Source organism: Periophthalmus magnuspinnatus, chromosome 10 (genome assembly GCF_009829125.3).
Source record: "Periophthalmus magnuspinnatus isolate fPerMag1 chromosome 10, fPerMag1.2.pri, whole genome shotgun sequence".
In the NCBI taxonomy this organism is placed as follows: Eukaryota; Metazoa; Chordata; class Actinopteri; order Gobiiformes; family Gobiidae; genus Periophthalmus; species Periophthalmus magnuspinnatus.
Window position 1 is genome coordinate 15,951,628 of NC_047135.1, and position 25,525 is coordinate 15,977,152.

At 43.6% G+C, this 25,525-nt stretch overlaps 1 protein-coding gene across 2 annotated transcripts; it reads right to left on the bottom strand.

Annotated features, from left to right (window-relative positions):
• Positions 1 to 34: 34 nt before the first annotated feature.
• On the bottom strand, positions 35 to 10,382 carry cept1b (choline/ethanolamine phosphotransferase 1b). 2 transcript variants are annotated; one of them, XM_033974434.2, is made up of 10 exons: positions 10,144 to 10,382; positions 8,863 to 9,087; positions 8,472 to 8,646; positions 7,368 to 7,515; positions 6,970 to 7,111; positions 6,344 to 6,428; positions 5,199 to 5,330; positions 4,601 to 4,759; positions 3,565 to 3,690; positions 35 to 2,042 (listed from the first exon to the last, which is right to left on the bottom strand). In XM_033974434.2, exons 2-10 carry the CDS (start codon positions 9,066 to 9,068, stop codon positions 1,917 to 1,919), a joined length of 1,299 nt encoding a protein of 432 aa, XP_033830325.1. In that variant the 5' UTR covers positions 9,069 to 9,087; positions 10,144 to 10,382; the 3' UTR covers positions 35 to 1,916. The 2 variants fall into 2 exon arrangements, with proteins under 2 accessions (XP_033830325.1, XP_055080855.1); XM_055224880.1 differs by having other exon boundaries at positions 10,051 to 10,382.
• Between the last annotated feature and the right edge of the window lie 15,143 nt (positions 10,383 to 25,525).

Genomic DNA, 25,525 nt, shown 5'->3' on the forward strand with positions numbered 1-25,525 from the left:
GTGCAGTTTGTTGATGAATGACTCGGAGGCAGAGTTTGATTTAAAAAAGGCTTTAACTTAGAGAGAAGCACAGACAGTGAGTGTATTTACAAAGGCCAACGCAATCATTTACAAAAACACAAAATGAGACAGTAGTGGAGTGGTTAGCACCGCGTCTCTAATACTCTTATGTACAATATTAATGACATTATTTGATTCTTCACACATTCAGAGGCAGAAGCAGGTTCAGTCTGCTCAGGGCTGGACTCAAGATAGGAGAATACAATACTTTAAACAGAAATGTTCACAGCAGCCAGTTTAATCCTGTAAAAAGATGTTTTCAACCAGTTTCTCAGTTAAACTTTGCTTAATTGAAATTTGTTTTGTTGATCCTGGTGTAATTTTATCCCAGAGGGTTTTGCGCTTTAGTCCTGGTTTAATACTGGCTTTATCTTTGGCTCAGTTCTGTTTGTCTCAGTCCTACAGTTTAGTAAAAGCACATGGTGCATTCTGGGTAAGTCCTTCCTCAGTCATTCTTCGATCCTGGTAGTCCTTGTTAAGACTCTGGATTGGGCAGATTTAGTTTGGATTTAATATGATCAAATTGTTAATTTTTTGACCATTTATTCTGGGTGTGTCTCAAATTCAGGTTTAGATTTTTAGTCTAAGACATTTTTTTTTTACCAATTCTTATAGAAAGGTTATATTTGTATCCTACAGGTTTTTGTAACAGGAAGTGGAGGACATTTTGAAATCCATAACAGTGAGGTAACAGAAGATGGAGGAGTGTGGAATAGCAGATTTGAGCTCAGATGAGTTTTGTCAGAGAAAAGTAAAATTTTAATGAACTCTGGATGAAATAAGTAACATTAGTTTTAGCCCAGCCTCGAGCAGATTCTATGGAGTCCTTTTGACAAACAACTTTAAGGAGAGGCAGCAGTGAGGAGACAAGACTAGGAGAAGGGAGGAGACAAGGAGAGGAAATAAGAAGGGAAGGAGCTACGATACAGCAGAGAGGAGTGTCATTCCCCCAATCTGAGTCAGAGCCAAATTTGCGTCAAAATTCAATCTGCGCAAATGCACAAAACTTGTCATTTAGTACAAAAACACACACACACGGGCAGGCTACATGTAATATGCCATCTATTTTATTATTCATTAAATTTTTGTTCATTTAAAGTTAAATCTGAGTGTAATGTTCGAGTTAACCCCATATTTAAATGCTAAAAAGCTCAAGCAAACAGATGAGTGCAGAGAAACATTGATTTGACACAAGTGATTTGAGTCTAATATTTCATGTTTGGTGATTACAGTGACACAGGATTTTATCTGTTTTTATAAAAAAATAAACATTATGAAACTTTCTTTGTGTAACTTAAATGAATGGTGAACTAAGGTTTCAATTGACAAACATTTTCTCCACTTCTGGAGGAAAATAATGATAATAAAGACTAGCATGATTGACGCAAATTTGGCAAATGACTCAAATTGGGGAATGGCAAGGAGACGAGAAAGTAAGGAAGCAGATACATAGGTGTGACGTTACAGTGCCTCTGCTGTACTGGGCCCGTCATATGAGCAGTGGATTAAATTACATTAGTTTTAATATTTGGATTTTCTTCAAACAGTTAATTATTAAACTTCACATCCCATCTTCAATGAGTTGATGCAAAACAAACTATTCCAACCAGGACTTTTCAGGGTAATAATGATTAAAGACTGAAGGAGGGTCTAGTCCCACAAAAAGTCTCCAGAACTTTGACACAAAGTCCTGCTCATCTAACAGTACAATTTTCAGGAGGCAGAACCAGAGGAGGGCACTGTGAAGTCATAAAGACAGAGAAGATGGGCAGGTTAGGAAGTAGAAGACATGGAGGTTAGGTGACAGGAAACAGGAGAAGAAAGAGGAGACAAGGACAGAGCACAGGAGCCTTGTGTCAGTGATGTGCTGTATGTGGCGCTGTGGAGCCGCTCTTGATCTTGAAGACATGGATGTGCAGGTGACAGGCAATCTGGTTACACACACTGACGCAGTACCGCACCAAGTCAAACAGAGACAGGACCTGAACAGAGAATATATATACACTCGGGTTAATGTGGAGCTAAACACTAAAGGCACGTTTTTCACTACTAAACTGTGTATATGAGTAGATAGTGAATAGTTTGCATAGATTTGTCTACTGTTCCTAGCCATTCTTTGACAATTGTAGTGCAAACTAGGCACATTTGCAGCTTTTTGTAAAAAAAAATAAGTAAAAAGATTGTGCACTGCAATCTCAAGTGCTACTTGACACCACACAGTTTGCCCTGAATATATCCAGGTGTTTTTGATCACAAACACCTGGCTGCAGGGGCAGAGTCTTAAGTGTGGATACCTGTTAGACTAACCACACTGTTCCTTATACCTCTAGACCTCATTCCCCATCCTCCTTCACTCTCCCCTTTAGTCCTTCAGATCCCGCCCAGTTTAGCAGCTCTATTTGAAATGTGGTTATGGGCGGAGTTTAAGTGATTAGTCCTACTTTAAAGTGGGAACAAAACAATGAGAGGTCCTGTGCAGAGAATGCACACACAGTTAGGACAGAGACAGAAACAAAACCTCCAAGGGGCCCAGAGTTTTGCCAAACATTTTACAGCGTTTGACTTTGGACTGAAGAGCTTCTGACAGGGCCTCCAGTCTAAGGTTTTCAATAGGCTGAAAATGATTTCTAATTTTGTCTTAAATGTTTCGCAATGTGTTTTGTAGGTCCAATTGATACTTTGCAGTGACATCACACTGGGGGTGTTCTACATATACATCTATAGTGGAATGTTTTAGCAGTCACCACGGATACAAAATGCATACAAAGCACCCACTTTTTGTTCCCGGTGTGCTATGTTTTTAAAATATGTAATATGTTTTAACTTTTGTAATGTGAATTACATAGTGGTCATAGAGGAGCTGATGAATATGTGCTAATGTGTGTTTTTATATTGTTGAATGTGTAAATTGCATTGTATAATTTATCTTTGTTCCTCAGGGACTGCAGATGGAAAGTAGCTGTTTAGCTATAATCTGGTGCAGTACATCTCCGTTTTATGAGCATAATGTCTCTGTACATTGTCCCTTCAAATAAAGACAAACTAACTAACAAATACTGTCAAAAGGTTTTAAGGTTGTCTGAAGAAAAAATGCAAAATGGATTTAAACAAGATATTTTCAGGACCCTGTGATCAATGTGTTTATGGTCACATTTAAGTGTTTGATTTTAAACAAAAAAGTGAGTGACTAACTGAACTAATGCTGGCTAGCTTGTCAAAGTAATGTTATTTGAGAGGGAGTTGTTTAACAGCATCAACTCACCTGTTATAATTTCAACTAAGCTCTTTATGGTCAGATTGTGTTAAAATAAAGCTCAGATCAAGCCTAACTTGATTAAATGAGCTTCAGATAAACTAATGTCTCAGTTACACACTCCCAGGGAATATGGAGGACATCAGCTGCAAAGTATCCATAAGTACATGTTGTACATGTTTTAACTGGACCCTTCTCCAGACCTAAGCCTGGTGCTGGTCAGGAGTACCTAGCGAGAGGTCAGTTCTCACCAGTGCGGCCCAAAGCACAAGGTACTCGTCGATGAAGCTGTTAAAATACTGATCCAGGAACAGCAGCCCAGGGCCCAGGAACGAGAAGTCGTGAAGGTGCATCTCACTCTTTGTCATGTGGGCCACCTGAAACAAGGTGAATTAAAGTGAATACCACAGGTTAGCACTTTCAATTTCAATTCAATTCAATTCAATTCATTTATTTTTGTAACGCCCAAAATCACAACAACAGTTGTCTCGAAGGGCGTTCATGTTTTGGTTGATGGGGGAAACCGGAGTACCCGGAGGAAACCCATCCAGACACGGGGAGAAACATGAAAAACTCCACACAGAAAGGCCTGGTGACCCGGGGATCGAACCAACCTTCTTGCTGTGAGACATGAGTGATGGCACTCAGTCACCGTGCCGCCAAGACACAAAAAACAAAACAACAGGAAGAATCAGACACAACAGGAAAAATCAGACACAACAGGAAAAATCAGACACAACAGGAAAAATCAGACACAACAGGAAAAATCAGACACAACAGGAAAAATCACTTAAGTAAAACACAGTTTTGTAAAATTTCAGATCAAGTTTTTTTTCCTAGTTTGGTGAATAATTTTTATAATTTTATTTCCTGGTTAAATATGGGCAGGAGATGTGACATACAGAGGTCATTCCGTAACTGTTACCTAGCAACCATAATGTTAAGGGCCAAAATTGCATCTAAATGACAATCGTGATTACGCAAATAAATTCAATGACAACACCTTTATTTAGTTAAATGAAGGCTTAAACTCTCTTCCTTCCATGTCATCAACATTTCCATGTTGATGACATGAGAGAAAGATATTCTGTTTTATAACTACTACTACTACTGGTATATTTGTACTTTTTTGTCCACTTAACAAGAAACAAAAAACCTCTCATATGCAATTCAAGGGGAAAAAAACTCTACTTAAAAACATCTGCAGAGCCTATGCACAGTTTGTTTTTGTCTCTTTATAGACACATATTTACATGTTATTATTATATTTCCTCATATTTATCTTACCACCAGTTTGTTGGTGATCTTGGCTGACACAAAGCCAAATGCCAAGATGTAGAGGCAGGGGTGTCTCTCAAACAGTCCTATGGCAGATTTCTTGTAGATCATCATGGCCAGAATGATCACGGTCCCGATGTGAAAGACTGGAGACAAGACGCTGGTGCCCTTAGACAGGTGCAGAGACAGGTTAGACAGCACATTGTAGAATCCCTCTTGTTTAAACAGAGCTGGATGACAGGTCAGAATTCTACAGTTAACCATAAACCATGTCAACAAATCTCAGGTGGAAATGTCTGTTTAATATCTCTAATTACAGAGGCTATCCACATGTGAGAAAAACTGGCAAAAAGCTCCAAGTCTTGTCTGTCAGTGTAAATAAACTACAGTGAAATATTTTTTTTCACAATAATTTCAGAAAGTGGTGCCACTATTGACTGAACTTTGAACTGGAAACAATCAACATGACTGTAAGGTGCAACTACTTGAGAGTACCGAGTCTACAGTGGACTTGGACTACACTAGGAGAGACTTATACTGCCCTAGGGTATTGAACCATCACCCTCTGAGTTAGCCTCAGTGCTGCCCCCAGTGGCCACAGACTCACAGCGATGGTGGAGCCATTCTTGCCCACTCCTCCAGTGAAGATCACTCTGAAGTAGTTGGTGCAGGAGAAAATGGCTCCTAAGAACGTGAAAAAGGCCGGAACCATCTTCATCTGAACATTCAGCAGCGGGATCTGAAAGAGAACTGGTTTAAGACCTGGTTTAGACTATCTATCTATCTATCTATCTATCTATCTATATATATATATATATATATATATCTATATCTATCTATATATATATATATATATATATAAATGAACATAGCTAATCCGCTGGCTCTCTGGTTGCCAAAATACTCATGGTCGGATTATCAAATTTGGGACTGGGCTCTAGATTAGCCCCTATAACTGCTAGCCTTGATGAGCTTCATTTGGAGCTTAACGCTGTGGGTGACGTCACACTCCCTCAGTCCACTTCTTTATATAGTCTATGGTTAGACTTAGGCCGCAGGGCGCCCTTTGTGCCACACGCAGGATTTATAAAACTCCTACTAGGCATAACACTTTGCGGAGAGCACACGTCCGGACTGCAAAGTCTAGAGAAATAGGAATAAGGTGACACACCTAGAGGTGAAGTGAGTTTGAGGAAGTCTTTATCCAAAAATAGGCTACATCGCACAAAATAATTATTCAGATTTGCGCATTTAAGCAAATGTTGGCTAAAACACGGAGAAGGGCTGTTTATTCCACTCATTATTCTCAACAATAGTATGCATTTGAAGCCGTGCACTCCGTTTCCTGGTGCAGCGCTGGATTTCCCAGTCTGTGACTGTAACCCAACGCAGAGAAAATGAAATAACAATTGGAGGTCAGAGAAAACTCTTTTCTCAAATGGAGCACAGGAACAAGGCTTTGGTTTAATGGCACTAAACATAGCTCCAACACTTGAGTGAGCCAGAGTGGCACCGAGTGCATGTGCATAAGCCTACTGTCCGAACCCAAAATATTCCCTGCATTTTTTTTCAACGCAGAGTTTACAAATGCCTAGACCAGGGGCCTAGACCAGGGGCCTAGACCAGGGGCCTAGACCAGGGGCCTAGACCAGGGGCCTAGACCAGGGGCCTAGACCAGGGGCCTAGACCAGGGGCCTAGACCAGGGGCCTAGTCTCAGTCCAGCCCTCTTTAAATCCTAAATACTGCAGTACCGTAGACTGCCAGAAGGTTGTCCCTCCCACAGCGGCGAGGAGATACACAGAGATGATGAAGATCTGCACCTCGGTCACGTCGATGCTGCAAAAGATTAAATTGCACCAGATTACACTCAGTTGTGATCTTTAAAGAAGGGGAATTGCACTTCCATAGGGTATTAAATGCCCACACATAACATATTTAGATCACCACGTTACCTTTTACTGTTTTGAAAATGTTATAGTCACTAAAACCACATATTAACATGTTTCATAAGTTGCCCTTTAGTTTTTGACACTTTGAATTTCCCCTCCCTTTTGTTCTCGCCCTCTAAGCATGCATCCCACTAATGAATCTACTGTGCATCGCATCAGGTTTGTCCAATTGAAGTGCATAGTTTTGTGTAATGTTTTTGTAAATTTATAGAGAATTGTCATGTGGGAGCATGGGTGATGTAGGCTTGTGAGTGGAGCCTTCTACAGGCTTGTACAGCTAACCACATGGAGGGTTCGAACATGCATGGACGACATCTAAAATTTCTTCAGATGTGGAACAACATTTAGAAAGCTCCAGAAAGTACATTTTGCAGAATAAACCCTTTTTAAACTCTAGACTAAGCTTGTGTCTCGAGAGTGGGACTCACATTCCGAAGCGCAGCGTTCCCGACACGTACGTCTGCCAGTGTGCACAGTAGAACATGAACATCCCAGAGAAGCAGCAGAAGAACATCCAGTCCGGGTTTGTGCCAAGCTGCACCGCGATGCTAGTGCCCAGGACAACGAACACTGAGGAGAGAGCCAGATGGCCTACCGTTAATACAACATGAACACTGAGGATTCAGATGTCCCATCATTGTGTTATGTTGGAGGCCCTGTGCGCCAGATCCCTCCCACCTTGCACCAAATGCCCTCTGCCGCTGTGCGCCAGATGCCCTTTCTCCCTGTGCGCCAGATGCCCTTCCTCCCTGTGCGCCAGATGCCCTTCCTCCCTGTGCGCCAGATGCCCTTCCTCCCTGTGCGCCAGATGCCCTTCCTCACTGACCTGTGGAGAGGGAGTCACAGCCGTGGTCAAACAGCTCCCCAAGTGGTGAGCTGCTGTTGGTACGTCGCGCCTGTTTTCCATCAATGGCGTCGAGCGACTGGTAAATGAAGAGCCCTATGGCGCAGAGCAGGTATGCCCAGAGAGGAGCCTACGACACAAACCAATACAATGACTTGATTTAAAAAAAACTACTGTAGGTAGGTCTAGAGAGGAGCCTACAACAAGCAATACTGTACAACCACTGAGGAACACCTCTAAACTGTTTATATCTAATAATTAATAACTAATATTTCATGTAAGGTAGGCCGAAGGAGGAAAAGTCTGCAGAGACAAAACAATACTGTATAACCACTGGGGAACAAACTACATTGGCTGTGATAACATGCACAACAAAATCTGGACTTTTAAGATTAACTGAATGATATGCAAAGCACAAATCTGACGTTAGTACTCAGAAGGCCATAAGCTGAAAGAAGTCAGTTGATTTTGGTGTTTACATGTCATTTTAATAGGCTTTTCAATCCAAATATCATGTAATAATCAGATTTTAAGTGCACATGTAACTGCTGCCATTTTAACTCATCTTATAGCTAATAACTAATCAGATATACAGAGAGACAAGCCTACAACACACACACAAAAAAATCACTTTATGAACACAGAGGAACAAACTGTGTTTAAACAAAAAGGGTTCATTCAGTGAGTAACAACAGCTGATGTCACCACTAAGACCGGTGACAGTTCTGAAGATGACTCACAGCTAGCAGCTCAAACATGTCAGCAAGGTAAATACATCTTTATTGTCTTAAAAAAAAGTTGTTCATTTTAAACTGTGTTCATCTAGTCGCTAAAGTTTAATATCAGAATAACATCATCAATTTGACAGTTTGCCACTGATTAACTTATCAAACCTTTGTCAAACTCAGAACTTTACAGAAACTGAACCAGGAACTAACTCTTTAGCTGTGTCAGATTGCCTTGTCAGTCAGACCCTTTATAAAGATTACACGGTGCCCCAGTATAAAATATTCCCATGTCTGCACTTTTTGCAATCTTCTAATGTGTCTATTTTGCTCTGCTCTGTGGTGGAGTCACCATAGTTACCTGCTCTGTTGCCGTGGGGCAGTAGTATACCAACACCAGCGTTGTGAACACGTTTGTGGCCAGTCCCACGATGGTGATGAGGTTTGGAGCAATCCACGAAGGAACCCGAGCTACCAGCCACTCCCAATACCTCTGCATCAGTGGCTCCAGCAGCGAGCGTCCCGCACTGCTGTACCTGAGAGAGAGAGAAGTCAGACAAGCTTGTGTCTGCTCCTCCTCTGGCCCTGCTCCTCCTCTGGCCCTGCTCCTCCTCTGGCCCTGCTCCTCCTCTGGCCCTGCTCCTCCTCTGGCCCTGCTCCTCCTCTGGCCCTGCTCCTCCTCTGGCCCTGCTCCTCCTCTGGCCCTGCTCCTCCTTCAAACCCTGATGGATAAAGTGTTTGTGAGCACTTACCTGTGCTCCTCGAGCCTCTTGAGTTGGTGCCTGGACAGAGGGGGAGAGGGCAATTCGATCAGTCTCCGCAGCAACCCGGGGTCTAAACAGCAGCTGTCCATAGTGCCCCCTGTGGTCGCTGAGGCTCCCGGGGGCCCCGCCTCTCGACCAGGGACCCTTCGAGAGCGCAAGCCCCCTCCCTGCTGCGGCTGGCCCAGGCCGCTCATGCAGCCGCTCTGATCAGGGCTGGGAGGGAGAGGGAGGGTATGGGGACAATAGACCGGGAAGAGAGAGATTGGGAAACAGAGAAAAGAGAGGAGACAAATGGGGGGAGAGAGGGACGAGAGAGAGTGGGGGAGAGGGAGGACAGAGAATATAGGGGGAAGAGTGAGGGAGAGTAGAGAGGGAGGCAAGGGGGAGAGTACGGGGGGCAGAGAGAGAAGAAACAGAGGAGAGGGGGAGAGAAGGGGAGGAGGGAGGCGAGAGAGACAGAGCGTCACAATTATCACCCAGGAGTACATTCAGTATAATGGTGAGTAGGCTTAACTGAAAATACACATTTGATTGTATTGTAATTGTGATACACATTTCAAAAACTAGAACCAACTATCCCCGAATGGAGATGAGCTAAATGATACTGCCCAATGGCACAGACCCGGGTTACACAAGGACAGCGCGTTCATCATTGCGTGGCAAAAGCGCTCATCAAAAAATATTTTAAACCGCGTCAAGGCCAATAACCCGGGCTAATCACTGCACCAGATTGCTCCTCGTGTTACAGTTCTCTTGGTATAAAGGATTTCTGTCAAAACCCAGAGTCTAACTAATAAACAACATGAGTGTTTGTAAAGTTAGCAAGATGGCGGCCGCGGAGGGGCACTTCCTGTAGCGAGAATCTTTGCTTTAACCTCCTCCAGAAAAAAACTAAAGAGACAAAATGTCACCTGGCTCCGACTGTCGGGTCTGTGCCCATCGTTTACTCCGGACACGCCGCAGTATGTCCGGAAACAAAATATAAAACAGCTCTCGAGAGCTGTGTGTCGGCAGCGATGGCTAATCCGGAGCTAATTGCGGCTCGTGCTAACAGATGTATCCGCCATAGAGGGCGAGCAGCGGGGAGATGTCAGGACTGTGCCCAGGACAGAGAGCTCATGAGCGGGGAGACTAAAGATTGTCCTCGGACAGAGACCTCAGGAGTGGGAAATCTACCTGAACTGTCCCAGTAAAGAGCCGAGAAAAGCGGGGTCCCGAAAGACGTGTCACCGGGACGAGGCTAAAGCTCTGACCGGGAGGAGAGCAGACCTGTGTCGGGGGGTGAAGGCGAGGAGCTGGCAGCGCCGGGAAAACGCCGGGGCTGCGGGTGGAACTCGGACCTCTCTGTGTTGAGTGTCCGGGGAGAGTCGCGGTGTGGGGGGTAGATCAGTGCTGCCCGGGGCTGCAGCGGAGAGATCCCGGTGCCTCTGCCGCACACACGGACACTTGTGCCGCGGGTCGGCTCGGGAGCCGGGGTAGGAGCGCTCTCTGCCGAACCGGAGGAGCTCTGTCCGGAGAAAGGTTTCGCAGTGTGCGCGGGTTTGGCGGCATCTGCTGGAGAAATAGATACTCTTCAACCCAGCTAGAAAAGATGTCTGTGTAATCTCTCAGTCGTTCAGGTAGTAAAAGACATATGTAATTCTGATCATCCAATCAGTGTACAGTTTACACTTCATGCAGTATAGTAAAGCCCACAGTGAGCGTTATATTGGAGAAACTAAACACACTCCATAAGAGAATGTACTAACACTGTCACAAGAGCAGCTCTGGACCCAGTCTGTTGTACTCTTCCGTCTCAAAGCCACTAACCTTTGAAGATAGTGAGATACAGGTATTAGCCAAAGAAAAAAAATAGTGTGAGAGTTAAGGAGGCAATGTGGGGTTTAGATAATTCCATCGTTAGAACCAAACCTAAACAGGGGTAACAATAGCAATTGTCACTATGCTAATAGGCGTGAGATCACCGGCGTATCTTTTCTTTCACCTGTGGCTAAATATACAGTAAGGACTATGCATGTGGGTAACAACTCAGAAAACAACACATAGGCTTACCTGGGCAGACAGAGGCAAGAGGAGATGTGTCGCTGATATTAAGTTCATCCAAATTGCCTCATCAGGCGAACTTGTCAAATAGCAGCTTAGCTCGCCAATCATTAGAGCGCTTTTTACCCAATTCATAGCACTTTTATTGCACTGTGGACTGCATATGTTGGCCCGGGATCAGCCGCATTCACACCACACTCGCCTCGCTCCAGAGTGCAAGTAGAGCAACTCCGAGACCTGTTTCAAGCGTTCTCGGAGTGGGCATTTAATCCGAATCAAAATGAGACTCTCATGTTCACACCAGCCCAAGCACACAACCCTTGGAACGAATGCTCTTTTGACTAGCGGCAGTGTAAACACGACCTTAGTCTCAGTGTAGTTAGCTCCTCCCATCAGACAGATGTAACCCTTAAATATCGGCCTTCCCAGTCAGAGGCTGTGAGTACGGCGGGTTACATTTAGATTCGAGTTATTGACTTTCTTGCTGTTTTCCTAGCTAAAATCACCAACACGGCAGGACAGTGCACAGCTCGTCTCTTTATTGAACAACCGACACACTTAACACGTGCGTGCCCTCTGCACGTTCACACTCCCACCCATTTCCCGTTGCGCTCCCCAAATGAGCTGCACCGCAACAACAATAGGAACCAACATTAAATGTAATTTACCCAAACATAATATAAATAAATATTACTTATTAATAAAACAAGTATGAAGTAATAAACAAAATACAAATGCCCCAAATTAATGTTAATATATAAAATAACATACATGAAATAAATCAAAGGTTGCACAGATAACGTATATTCCAGAGTGTACATTGCTCCGGAGTGTACATTGCTCCGAAGTCGCACCACTGAAAAAAATGCATAATAAAGAAGAAAAAAACATATATAAGTCGCACTGGACTATAAGTTGCATTTTTTGGGGAAATTTATTTTACAAAATCCGAGACCATGAACAGACATTTTATCTTTAAAGGCAAGTTATAGTAATAATAAAATGGAGAACAACAGGCTGAATAGCAGTACAGCACGCTAATGTAACACATTTATTTATTCAGTTGTAGCACATTTATTTATTCAATGTGTCTGATATGTTAACAGAAGATATCAACAGTTAATCAGATAACTACACTAATGTAACACATTTCTATTCATTCAGTTACATGGAGCATAGACAGTGAACTGAATACGTGTCTGGTATGTTAACGTAAGATATTAACAGTGAATCAGATAACTAAAGCATAAAAAACGAGCTAACCAGTTAACTCTCGATCTCACTCCAAATCACTAAATCCATTGAATTCTTCATCCTCTGTATCACTTCTGAACTCTGTCAACTTCGAAAGAAGATGAAGGGCTGTTTCCGCGTGGCTGTCATACTGGTACACAAGCCCAGAGTACCCTAGTGCAGTTGTCAGTGTGACAATAATGAAGAAGTGAAATTATATATTTTAATAATTTCACATATAAGTCGCATCTGAGTATAAGTCGCACCCTCAGTCAAACTATGAAAACAGTGTGACTTATAGTCTGGAAAAATATATAAGGCAGTGTCCCACCAGGAACCTGAGCACAATGCAGTAGATGCCTCTTGGATAAGTGGCAATACGTTTTCACTCTAAAGCCTTTGTCCAGTTGACAAAATTGAATTTTTCTTCTGCTACATGTAGAAATGGTTTCAGAGGTATTAGAGGTCTCACTTATAAAACTTTAAGTTTAATTCTTTCTAAAATGTACGAACTGACAAAACACAAACTTCCTCAAACTTGCACATACTCGCTGCCCAAACGCAGCAGCAGAGAGTTTTATGGTGCCTTTAGAGAAGCAGCAGAGCACTTGAAGCTTTTGATTCAGTTCATGCATTTGTCATGTGACCAGTAGTGGAGGAGCCCAGTCCACAGACGAGTTTCAGAGCCAGCAGGACTTTCTTTGGTTTTAGTTCAGTTCATGTTTCTCAGTGACGCAGCAGCCATGTTTAGACAGTCTTTAGACAACAGCAGAGCAGAGCCAGTCCAGGTCATGTGACCTTTCAGTTCAGAGCTGGAGAGATGCACCCAGAGAGCCACTGCACTCGGACCATGCCCACCCAGACACAACAGGCGAAAGACCCACCTCAAATCCACTTCAGTCAAAACTAAAATCTATTCAAAGTCTATTCCAACTTGCATGGACAAGTTGTTCATTTTCACCTCAAAAAATGTGTAAACAGTTTGCATAAGAAATCTGTATCTATATTTACAATATCCTAAAGTTAAAGTGAGGAATTTTCAGTAATTATAAAGACATGGTTTGAATTGACTGAACTGAACTTAAATTTCAGCATGATCTAATTAAACAAAAATTCTTCTAAAGTTTATGTGAATGCTCAAATAAATCATTACTGTCAGATGAGTTTAAAACATACTGCTCTTTCCTTTTATATGCATACTTCTGATGAGTAAACTGTTCAGAGAGTGCAGGATTCTGAGAGTATGGTGATCTCTCATGCCTGACCCATGTAGGAGGGGTCAAAAGGTCAGTTGGAACTCTATCATAACCTGTGTTTGGTAGATCACTACTATGTAAACCTTTTGGCCTTGTAGATTTAGGTTTAACATCAGTTGTAAACGAAGTCTCATACAATGGTTTATCTATTTTTGTTTTTATTTTACTAGAAACCTCTTCTAGTGTAGAACTTTGAGAATGCTTATCATCACTTCCAAATTGTATTGTTTTTCTTATTGATTCAGTGGGTGTAGGAGTTATTGAGCCTTTAGTGTTAATGTCCTTCACATTAACAAATTTCAGTGCTTTAACATCATCTGGGTCAATCAGTTGCCCTGTCATAGATGTTGCTCCTCCTGCACTGTTATCACTGATTGCTTCCGTATTATCAGCAAGCATCGTGTTTACTACTTTAATAGCTTCAATTGTTGTAGGTTCTTCTACTATGTTTACTAATCCTGCTTTAACTAATACCAATGGACATTGTGGTGTTGGCTTTGATTCATTAGTATTTATCAGTGTTGGGGGTGTAACAGCCCAAGTTTATGAATTAGTAGCTTGAGTTAGTAATTTATAGGCCTCACTATAAGGTGAAAGGTCAGTATAAGGAGGAGGGAGATATGCATCTTCCCCCTTCTTATCTAAGGACGTTTCCCTTTCAGTTTTAGATTGCACCAATTGTATTTGTGGCGTCACTGTGGTGTATGTTATGTTAAAACCTGCCCCCCTCATTAAGTGGGGGACGTATGCATTGCAAAGAACTTTATTTTTTCTGGCTATATCCACTCTCTTTTTAAACTCCCCTATACATTTTTTGCCATTTCGCTCCCATTCAGCTTCAGTTAAATCACAAGCAGCATGGACAACCGTTTGAATATTCAATTGTTCTTTTCTAGGATTTGGAGATGTGTCCTGTCCTATCAAACCTCTCATCTGCAAGTCTTTTATCAACATACCAAACTTTTTGTTCACCTTCTTCTTTCCTTTCTGTCCTCTGTCCCAAACAAGAGTATATCTACACATGCATAGTACATGCTTCTTTCGTCATAGCAGGAGTAAACTTTGTCCCTCTATTGTCCATTGTCTAGTGGTGGAAAAGGTTCTCAATTTGGCCTTCAGGTGAGAGGGATACAGGCAAATGCTGATGGGAGATAGTGGGGGTAGGGTTGAAAGAAAGGAGGGGGTGTATAGCTGAGAAAGGGAGTATGATAAACAGGAGAGATAAGACTCACCCTAAAGGAACTATTCACTAAGAATTTACTTGGGAGCAAATAGTCAAAATCCTAATTGAGTAAACCTGCAACTGCTTTTCCATCTGTTTGTCACTAAGTCTGTTTTACACACCTGTAATTTGGTCTATTGGGAATGAAAATGTTAATAAAACCTGTTTACATAAGCCTAATGTATGGATCCAAACCTTTCACCACAGAGATCCCTCTAGACCTACCCTTATCCACCCAGGCTTCTACGCAGAGGCCGAAGCGTCTGTGCGGGGTGGGGGTTCTAGCAGGATATGTGATTTTAGTTTTAAAGACCCGACACTCCTACACCCCGGGCTTTTTGCCTTTATTTTCTCTACCCCCAAATGCAGCCTACGCAGTCTCTACTCCAGCCAATACTCTATGTGATAAAGGCTAAAAATGAGGAGTCAGAGACCCAAGCCACCCACAGTGACCCAAAAAGAAGAAGAAGAAGTTCTGTCCCTACTGGTTTATTCAATAGTGCTCAGCTGAGTGGGTCCCGGACCCAGGGCTCCACACCCCACACACGGTCCAACCGTGTCTTAGTCATAGGGTGCTCTACACCCTCAGAGTCCAACTCTGGCCAACAATAGAACCTAGTCTATTGTCAGTCGACCGGGCCTAATGCCACCTGGTCCCAGACCAGGATTTTCCCCCTAACACGGTCCCAGCCGTCTTGGTTATAAGGGCAAGTACGTTTCTTAGCAGTGACTACGTTCAATAGACTCTCGTCAGATTCTATTCCAAGAGGTAATTTGATTAAGAATTTAACTAGATGCCCTCAGGGCCCAGCCCTGGCTGTCCAATAGAACCTGGTCTGCTGGCAGTCTCTTAACCGGGCCTAGCGCCACTTGGTCCCGGGCCAGGATTTCTAATACCGGCTCATTGATCTGTCCCTATGTGTTAGTAAATGTGCTTCATGCAACTTTACATGTGAAAGAACAAACTGGACTAGATAGCCCACCCAATTATATTCTAAATTTGCAAGACAGAGAATTACAGATTCATGTGACAGTGACAACCTTAATAAAGAATAAACTAAACTATGCAGAAATTTTATTAAAAAGGTTTTCTGCTTACCTTATTTTGGGGCGCCCTGGTTGTCACCGACACAGTCACCAAACTCCACCTCGATATGCCCAAAGGTCCTCCAGAGCACTTTACACCATCACGTCAGGGTCATCAAAGTTGTAAGAAATGTTCGTTTCTGATGCAAGCGTCAAAGAGGACTAAGAGACTGAAATATAAGTCAGAAGGGTTTAATGAGTTCATCACAGGTAAAGTTAACAATGAAGCACCGGACTCTCAGGAAAGGATAGGAAGAGAGTCCTGAGATGTTTGTGTTTCCAGCTTTTATAGGCCTCCCAGTGTGTGAGGCAAGTCTTCCTCTCGGCAACATGTGGTTACACATTAAAAACCTTTTGGCAAAATCCCACAATGTGTGTTTTTAAGTCAATCAATCTCATTGTTTTATGACCCTCACAGGATGGGGGGCACTCAGTCCTTGGTGAACAGGGCTACAGAGAGGAAGTGGCCCTGATCATAGGTGTTATCTTCTTGGCCCCAGTGCTGTAGATTGCTTTATGATTTTCTCAGGGTGGGGGTCTTTGGTGAATGGGGCTACAGGCATCTGGGGTAGTATTACATTGTTAAAAAATACCTTACATTGCTCACTTCTTCTTCCTCTCCTTCTGTCTTGTCTTGCTCATTTCTTTGTTAAGGTCTCTTTTATAGATCACAAACTTTAAGTGGAAAGTAATTTTTGTACGCAAACACTCTTTATAAATGAGACCAGAGCGGCCAGGCTTTGTGGCTATCAGCTGAAAGTTAAGCACATCTAAGCATTCATATATATCTGTATAATTACACAAAATGGTGCTTTTGTTTACTACAGTTTTGTTCTCACCTGGTGTTTGATTTACTGTGCAGCCTTGGTCCTCCAGCGACTTCTGTATTTTCGTTTCTTCTTCATGTGACAGTTGCCTTGCCCTTTATTGTTTTTTTGCATTGTTAAATTAACAATGAATGAATAATAAATCAGACCTGTCTCTCAGGACCTTTTTGCCATGGGTGACCCTACCAGGGGCATGAAGCTCCCGACAACATAGCTCCCAGGATCATTCGGGTGCTCAAACTCCTCCACCACGTTAAGGTGGCGGTTCGGATACGGGTCTGACTAAGAGCGGTTCAGAAGCCCTTTATGAAAAGAGTTAAATCAAGGCCAGCTACGTCGCCCGAACCGGCGTTACCGGGGCCCCACCCTGGAGCCAGGCCTGGGGTGGGTGCTCAGTGGTGGCCGGGTCTTTCCCCACGGGGCCCGGCCGGGCCCAGCCCGAAGGAACAACGTGGGGCCATCCTCCCGTGGACCCACCACCTGCGGAAGGAGCCATGAGGGGCGGGTGCAAAGAGATCTGGGTGGCAGTCGAAGGCGGGGACCTCGACGACCGGATCTCCGGACATGGAGACTAGCTCTGGGGACATGGAATGTCACCTCGCTGGGGAAGAAGGAGCCTGAACTTGTGCGGGAGGTTGAGCGTTACCGGCTAGATATAGTCGCATCATCACACGCCTCCCTTCCATCAACCATATCAAACCCATCCTACAGCAACTTCATTGGCTCCCCATCTCACACCGCATCCAATATAAAATCCTGCTCCACACATTCAAAGCCATCCATAACCTTGCACCTCCATACCTTTCAGACCTCCTCCATATTGCCACACCCGCTCGCTCTCTCCGCTCCTCTTCCTCTCTTCATCTCTCTGTTCCCTCAGCCCGGCTTGTCACCATGGGGAGCAGGGCCTTCAGCCGCTCTGCTCCCTAGCTCTGGAACTCTCTCCCCCCTGACCTACGCAATACTGACACACTCTCACACTTCAAATCCAAACTCAAAACTCACTTGTTCAGACTGGCATATTCTTTATAATCCACAACTGCCCTGTCCTTGTCAATGTTTGTTTTATCTGAATGTTTTTAACTGTATGTTCATAAATGTAGATTTTAACTGTCTGTAAATTGTATATTATATTGTATTGTAAGGTGACCTTGAGTGCCCAGAAAGGCGCCCTATAAATAAAATGTATTATTATTATTATTATAGTCGGCCTCACCTCCACGCACAGCTTGGGCTCTGGAACCCAACTCCTTGAGAGGGGTTGGACTCTCCATTTCTCTGGCGTTGCCCGTGGGGAGCGGCATTGAGCTGGTGTGGGCTTGCTCATTGCCCCACAGCTCAGCCGCCACGTGTTGGAGTTCACCCCGGTGAACGAGAGGGTCACGTCCCTGCGCCTTCGGGTCGGGGACAGGTCTCTCACTGTTGTGTCGGCCTACGGGTCAAACAGCAGTGCAGAGTACCCGGCCTTCTTGGAGTCCCTGGGAGGGGTACTAGACAGTGCACCAACCGGGGACTCTGTTGTTCTCCTGGGGGACTTCAACGCCCATGTGGGTAACGACAGTGACACTTGGAGGGGCGTGATTGGGAGGAACGGCCTCCCCGATCTGAACCCGAGCGGTGTTTTGTTATTGGACTTCTGTGCTAGTCACAGTTTGTCCATAACAAACACCATGTTCGAGCACAAGGGTGTCCATCGGTGCACGTGGCACCAGGACACTCTAGGTCAGAGGTCGATGATCGACTTTGTTGTCATGTCATCTGATCTCCGACCGCGTGTCTTGGACACTCGGGTGAAGAGAGGGGCTGAGCTGTCAACTGATCACCACCTGGTGGTGAGTTGGATCCGCTGGCAGAGGAGGAAGCCTGGCAGGCCCAAGTGCATCGTGAGGGTGTGCTGGGAACGTCTGGCGGAGCCCTCTGTCAGAGGGGTCTTCAACTCACACCTCCGGGAGAGCTTCTCCCTGATCCCAGGGGAGGCTGGGGACATGGACTCTGAGTGGGCCATGTTCTCCACCTCTATTGTCGATGCGGCTGCTCGTAGTTGTGGTCGTAAGGCCTGCGGTGCTTGTCACGGCGGCAATCCCCGAACCCGGTGGTGGACACCGGAAGTAAGGGATGCCGTCAGGCTGAAGGAGTCCTATTGAGCCTTGTTGGCTCGTGGGACTCCTGAGGCAGCTGATGAGTACAGGCGGGCCAAGCGTGGCACAGCTCGGGTGGTCACAGAGGCAAAAACTCGGGGTTGGGAGGAGTTCGGGGAGGCCATGAAGGAGGACTATCAGACGGCCTCAAAGAGATTCTGGCAAACCATTCGACGCCTCAGGAGGGGGAGGCAGTGCTTCACCAACACTGTTTACAGTGCGGGTGGAGAGCTGCTGACTTCGACTGGGGATGTTGTCGTGCGGTGGAAGAAATACTTTGAGGATCTCCTCAATCCCACTGTCATGTCTTCTGAGGAGGAAGCAGAAACTGGGGACCCGGAGGCGGACTCTTCCGTCACCCTGGCTGAAGTCACCGAGGTGGTTGGCAAGATCCTCGGTGGCAAGGCTCCGGGGGTGGACGAGATCTGTCCTGAGTACCTCAAGTCTCTGGATGTTGTGGGGCTGTCTTGGCTGACACGTCTCTGCAACATCGCGTGGCGGTCGGGGACAGTACCTGTGGAATGGCAGACCAGGGTGGTGGTCCCTCTGTATAAGAAAGGGGACCGGAGGGTGTGTTCCAATTACAGGGGAATCACACTCCTCAGTCTTCCCAGTAAGGTCTATTCCAGGGTACTGGAGAGGAGAATCCGACCGATAGTCGAACCTCGGATTCAGGAGGAGCAGTGTGGTTTTCGTCCTGGTCGCGGAACACTGGACCAGCTCTATACTCTCCATCGGGTCCTTGAGGGTTCATGGGAGTTTGCCCAACCAGTCCACATGTGTTTTGTGAATTTGGAGAAGGCATTCGACCGTGTCCCTCGTGGTGTCCTTTGGGGGGTGCTCTGGGAGTATGGGGTCCGGGGCTCTTTGCTAAGGGCTGTCCAGTCCCTGTATGACCGGAGCAGGAGCTGTGTTCGCATTGCCGGCAGTAAGTCAGACTTGTTCCCGGTGCATGTTGGACTCCGCCAGGGCTGCCCTTTGTCACCGGTTCTGTTCATTATATTTATGGACAGAATTTCTAGGGGCAGCCAGGGGCCGGAGGGGGTCTGGTTTGGGAACCACAGGATCTCATCTCTGCTGTTTGCAGATGATGTTGTCCTGATGGTTTCTTCGAGCCAAGACCTGCAGCAGGCACTGGGGCAGTTTGCAGCCGAGTGTGAAGCGGCTGGGATGAGAATCAGCTCCTCCAAATCTGAGGTCATGGTTCTCGACCGGAAAAAGGTGGTTTGCCCTCTCCGGGTGGGTGGTGAGTCTCTGCCTCAAGTGGAGGAGTTCAAGTATCCAAAGGCAAAGCTCTCGATTTACCGGTCAATCTACATTCCTACCCTCATCTATGGTCATGAGCTTTGGGTAATAACCGAAAGGACAAGGTCGCGGATACAAGCGGCTGAAATGGGTTTCCTCCGCAGAGTGGCTGGGCACACCCTTAGGTAGAGGGTGAGGAGCTCGGTCACACGGGAGGAGCTCGGAGTAGAGCCGCTGCTTCTACATGTCGAGAGGAACCAGCTGAGATGGCTCGGGCATCTGCTCAGGATGCCTCCTGTACGCCTCCCTAGGGAGGTGTTCTGGGCATGTCCCACCGGGAGGAGGCCCCGGGGAAGACCCAGGACATGCTGGAAGGACTATGTCTCTCGGCTGGCCTGGGAATGCCTTGGGGTCCCACCGGAGGAGCTGGAGGACATGTCCGGGGTGAGGGAAGTCTGGGAGTCTGGGAGCCCTGCTTAGACTGCTGCCCCTGCGACCCGGCCCCGGATAAGCGGAAGAAAATGGATGGATGGATGAATAATAAATGTGTCAATTATATAACTCAATGTGTCAATTGTATAACTCTTTTTGACTCTTGTCATATATATATATATATATATATATATATATATATATATATATATATATATATATATATATATATATATATATATATATATATATAAATATATATAATGTGTGTGTGAAATGTGGTTCTGCTTTCTCTTAATTGTTACCTGGCGCGAGTTGTAACTGCCAATTGTTTAGCCACTTGCTACTTATGTCTATGTTCCTCCTATTTTAGGCACATTGTGAATGGTTGTTATTGTGTGGTGTAAGGGACACCACTTTTTGTCTCTTGATTAAAGATTGTTTTCTTCGCTTCTGTATTTTATTTTATTTTTCGTGTGACCTTTGCCTTGCTCTTGGCATAAATTCGGTGTTTGACCTCTGCCTCTTCCCTTTGTAAATCTAGTATTAGGAAGAGGTCAGTCATCTACTCTAATCTCATAATTAAAGTGTCCTTTTTGTGCCTTTATTTATATCCGTAATTATATTTTACTTGTATTTAAGTTGATATTCAGCTCTGATGTTGCTCCATTGTTTTAATTTATTCATGTGAACAAGCATGGAGAGATGCTTACCCTGTCCATTATCTTCTATAGTGTAATTTGGGCTGGACCGATAAATAGCAGCACATGTTGATCCTATTTTGTACTATTGTGAACCAGATTAAACGGAAAGTGCCTCCAAAAGTGCCTGGTATGTCCCATGGCTCCTGAATGCATCACAAACTACACAACACAATGCAGAAGTCCACCGGTCACATGTCTCCTGTTTCATGTGTCAGGGCACAGGCAAACCTTCCCATGGACCTAGAGAGTGATTTGCTGCAGAGGTATTCTCTTTTTTTTCATAAAAATAGCTTCCTTTACTCTCCTAGCAAACAAATTGATCTCTGACAAAAACCTGCACTTCACTGTCTTCAAACAAATGCTTTGTGGTTTTAAGATTAAGTGGATGGCCGATTGCACACCAGAATTATGTCTTCTGTGTTAGTATAGCCTCTTGTGTTGGTATAGTCTCTTGTGCAGTGGTTCTGTGTTGGTTCAGTCGCTTGTATAGTGATTGCTTGACCACTATGCAAGAGACTAATGACCTCTGACCTCTTAAACCATCTTTATATTGAACCACTCCTGGACAAATAAGGGATTACACCTGCCGTTCCCCAGTTTCAGTCAGAGCCGAATTTGGGTCAGAATTGGATCTGTGCATGCTCAGACGCTTCAGATGCTTCCGTGCAGATGCACAAACATTTGTCCAGTAGAAAACAGATTGCATCATAACAGGGAGAGAGGGAGATTGAGTCAGTTTACACACGAAACACATGTTTGACCCTTTAAGGATTCACTCAACCATATAAAGGTGTTTTCATGTTGATATTTACCAAATCATATTTTGAGTGTACATCGGAGGGCACCACGTGGTTGCTAGGTAACAGTATGGCATTCCCTGGTGCGGTGTCATAATTTCCAATCAGGAAGTAAAATTATAAACCTAAACAAATCCCCAAACTGGGACAGCGGCCAAGGACATGTTGCACAATTCTGAGTTTGACAAATAAAAAAAAAACATGTTCAAAACATTTATCTGAAAACAAAGACGATCTGACTCATTGACACCCAGCTCGTGTCTCCTCTTGCCTCTCTCCTCTGCTCCACTGGTCCTGTCTCCTTCGCTGTGTCATTTTCCTGCAGAATTGAGGAGAGGAATCAAGGAGAAAGAAGCGAGGAAAGAGAAATGAGACGTGGCCATAGCTTTTCATAGGGCTTTTGCGATTGTAGGTGATGCTCCCCAGATGACAGTATGTGAACAGCACAATGAGCTGTATGTGACCCCTGGTGTCTCCACATGTCACCCATAGCAATAGAAGTTCACAAGTGTGATCAGATCTGTGTGGAATCAGCCCCAGAGCCCACTAAGGGGCATGTCATGATATCGACATGTCATTGCTTAAAAAAGTCATAGATAACATTATAAAACCTCTAACCCATATTTGTAATTTATTCTACTCTTCAAACCCGCTGTTTACCAAGCAAAATGAAAATTGCAAAAGTGATAACACTATTCAAAAATATATATATATATGTATATATATTTCACAAATTATAGACCAATTTCACTGTTGCCTCTGTTCTCAAAAATTCTAGAAAAATAATTCATTTCTCAGCTTGTTGACAAACATCAAATAATAAAAAACAGTAAATGTGACTTCAGAGCAAAAAGCACCCCTTCCATGGCAATAATGGAAGCAGTATGTGGCACGAGGAGTAGAACCTTGATTCGGGTTTTACTTTAAATAATGTAATAATACAACGCCACCCCAGGAAGTTCACCTGGAGAATATAAAAGGGCGAGGTACTTAAGGAGGCCAAGAGACAGTCCCAATTTACAATGTTTTTTTTTTGTTTTTTTTTGTGATCAAATTTTTATTCAAGTATTGTTCTCAACTGCAGCTACACACACACACACACACACACACACACACACACCCACACACACACACACACACACACACGCACCCCCACAAACACACAATAAAGACAAAATAATTATAAAATAAACATATAGAAGTAATACAATGTAATAATAATAATAATAATATAAAAAGTAAAATTACTAAAATAATCCCGCCCAGGTTTGAATTCCTTCCACACAGTAATTGCAAATTTGCTCCATCAAAAGGCATCAACAGAAATTGCATTATACATATTCATTATGTACAATACATAAAAAGGAACTACTGATCATTTTTCCCCAGAAAATTCTTAACGTTGTTCCATATAGCTAGAAAATGTGTAACAATGGGTCCATAATGATTTTTAACGTTTTTTTATGGCAATTTAGCATGTAACAGAGTGGGCATAGTATGGGGTTTAATCAAGTACGCTTCAACTGGTATCCATACTGAAGATTTTTCAGATTTAACCCATACAGTAAGGGATCCTAACGCAAAGCACCATGAGTACCATTTGAAGTTAGGAAGGCCCATTCCTCTGAAAGATTTTAGCCTATATGGGGTTAAAGTCTTAATTCTTCTAGGCTTATAAGTGAGTGCAGTTTCTTAAAATAACCTTATGGTGGGGCTAAAGGTAGCATGGAGCTTATACAGTTTATACGGGGCAATAGATTCATTTCGATTACTGACATGCGAGCCTGAAATGACATTAGTAGAGAGACCCACCTTTTAAGATCTCCATCTATGGTAAGCAACAGATTTTTATAGTTATTTTCAATCAGGGAATTAAGGGAAGAATGAATGAAGACCCCTAAATATTTTATACTTTGTATAATTGGTATATTATACAAGGATCCATTTAATATTGAGGCATCAAGGCAGATTTAGCCCAATTCACTCTGTAACCCAAAACATTCTTCTTAACATATTTCAAATATGTTAAGAAGACAAGGTATTGATTCTGATGGATTGCTGGTGTAGATTAAAATGTCATCTGCATACAGCGAGATATGGTGTATCATGTATTGTATATATGTGCCATTTTATTAGACTGCCTTACTAGTTGTGCAATGGGTTCCAGATAGACAAAATAAAAGTGGGGATAGGGGACAACCCTGGCGTGAAGAACGAGATACAGAAAACCTAGGTGAACACACATTACCCATTAACACAGGAGGAGGATTAGCATACAGAGTTCTAATCATGTTAATAAAATCCAACGCAAAACCCAAATGGCGCAGCACATCCCACAGATAGCCCCATTCCAACCGTTCAAACGCCTTCTCAGCATCCAGTGACAGGATAGTATTTTGATTTGCAGATTGGCAAGAAGAATCTATAATATGGAGCAGGTGTCGAATATTATCAGAAGCTAATCTAGATTTAATGAAGCCTCTTTGGTCATGAACTAAATGAGTCATATGTTGTTCTAGTCTGCTAGCAAGAACTTTTGCAAAAGCTTTGAGCTCTATGTTCAGAAGGCTGAGTGGCTGGTAGGAGGAGCAGTCAGTCAGTGGCTTGCCCTTTTTGAATAAAAGAGAGAAAGAGAGAGTCACCACAGTGGCGCTATCATTGAAAGACCCTTTGATTATAGAATAGTTAATCATGTCTAGAAGTAAAGAGCCAAGCTGAGGCTGGAAGGCAACATACAGCTCTGGTGGCATTCCATCTACTCCCAGCGATTTACCTTTATTCATGGAATGAATGGCTTTACTTAATTCCTCCAAAGTTGCAGGTGTTTCTAAAGCACTGACAGATTTTAAATAAATTAAGAGAGCTTAGGAAATCACTACATGCTTTTTTATTGTATGTTACTTCAGATGTATATAATTTACTGTAGAAATTTTTAAATGTGCTGTGATAGTGCCTCCACTGGTGGCTATGGCAGAAATATTTGCCAGTTGTTACGAATTTTATAAGCCAAAAGGCGGCTTGGTCTGGCATTGTTTAAGTAACGTTTCTGCCACACACATTATTTGAAACTCAGCTTCTTGCCTTAATAATTCATTCAGTTGTTCAGATTTATCTTGCAGAATTTTTTTTTTTAGTGTCACTTTAGTACTCATTTTCTTTTCTATGGCAGCCATTTCTAGGGTCTCAATTTTAAGCTTATTTGCTCTATTTAATTGGGAGGAAAAACGTATGGTAATGTTTCGTATGCACCCTTTAACTGTTTCCCAGAGTATTTTGGGGCCGTCTACAGAATTCTGGTTTAACCCAATAAAAAAATCTAATTCCTCAGATCGTGTTTTCATATAACTATCTTTGTATAAAAGGGAAGCATTAAATCGCCATCTGGGAGGCCTTGATAGGCTGGATTTTAGTATAAATGAGCAGGAAACCGCATACTAAATCAATCTTCAGACCATTGTACAAAATCTTGCAATACGTAATGCAACTATCCTTGCTGCCTCCCATGCCCAGGTTAGTATAAAATACATTTCTTCTAATTGCAATAACGACACCTCTATTTTTTGTGGCAAGATGCATTAGCTACATTAAAATATTTGTTCTGAAATCTGTGTGCATCTGCTTGTCGTAACGGCAGGTACAGGAGCGGACCAAGGAATGCAGACTCGGGG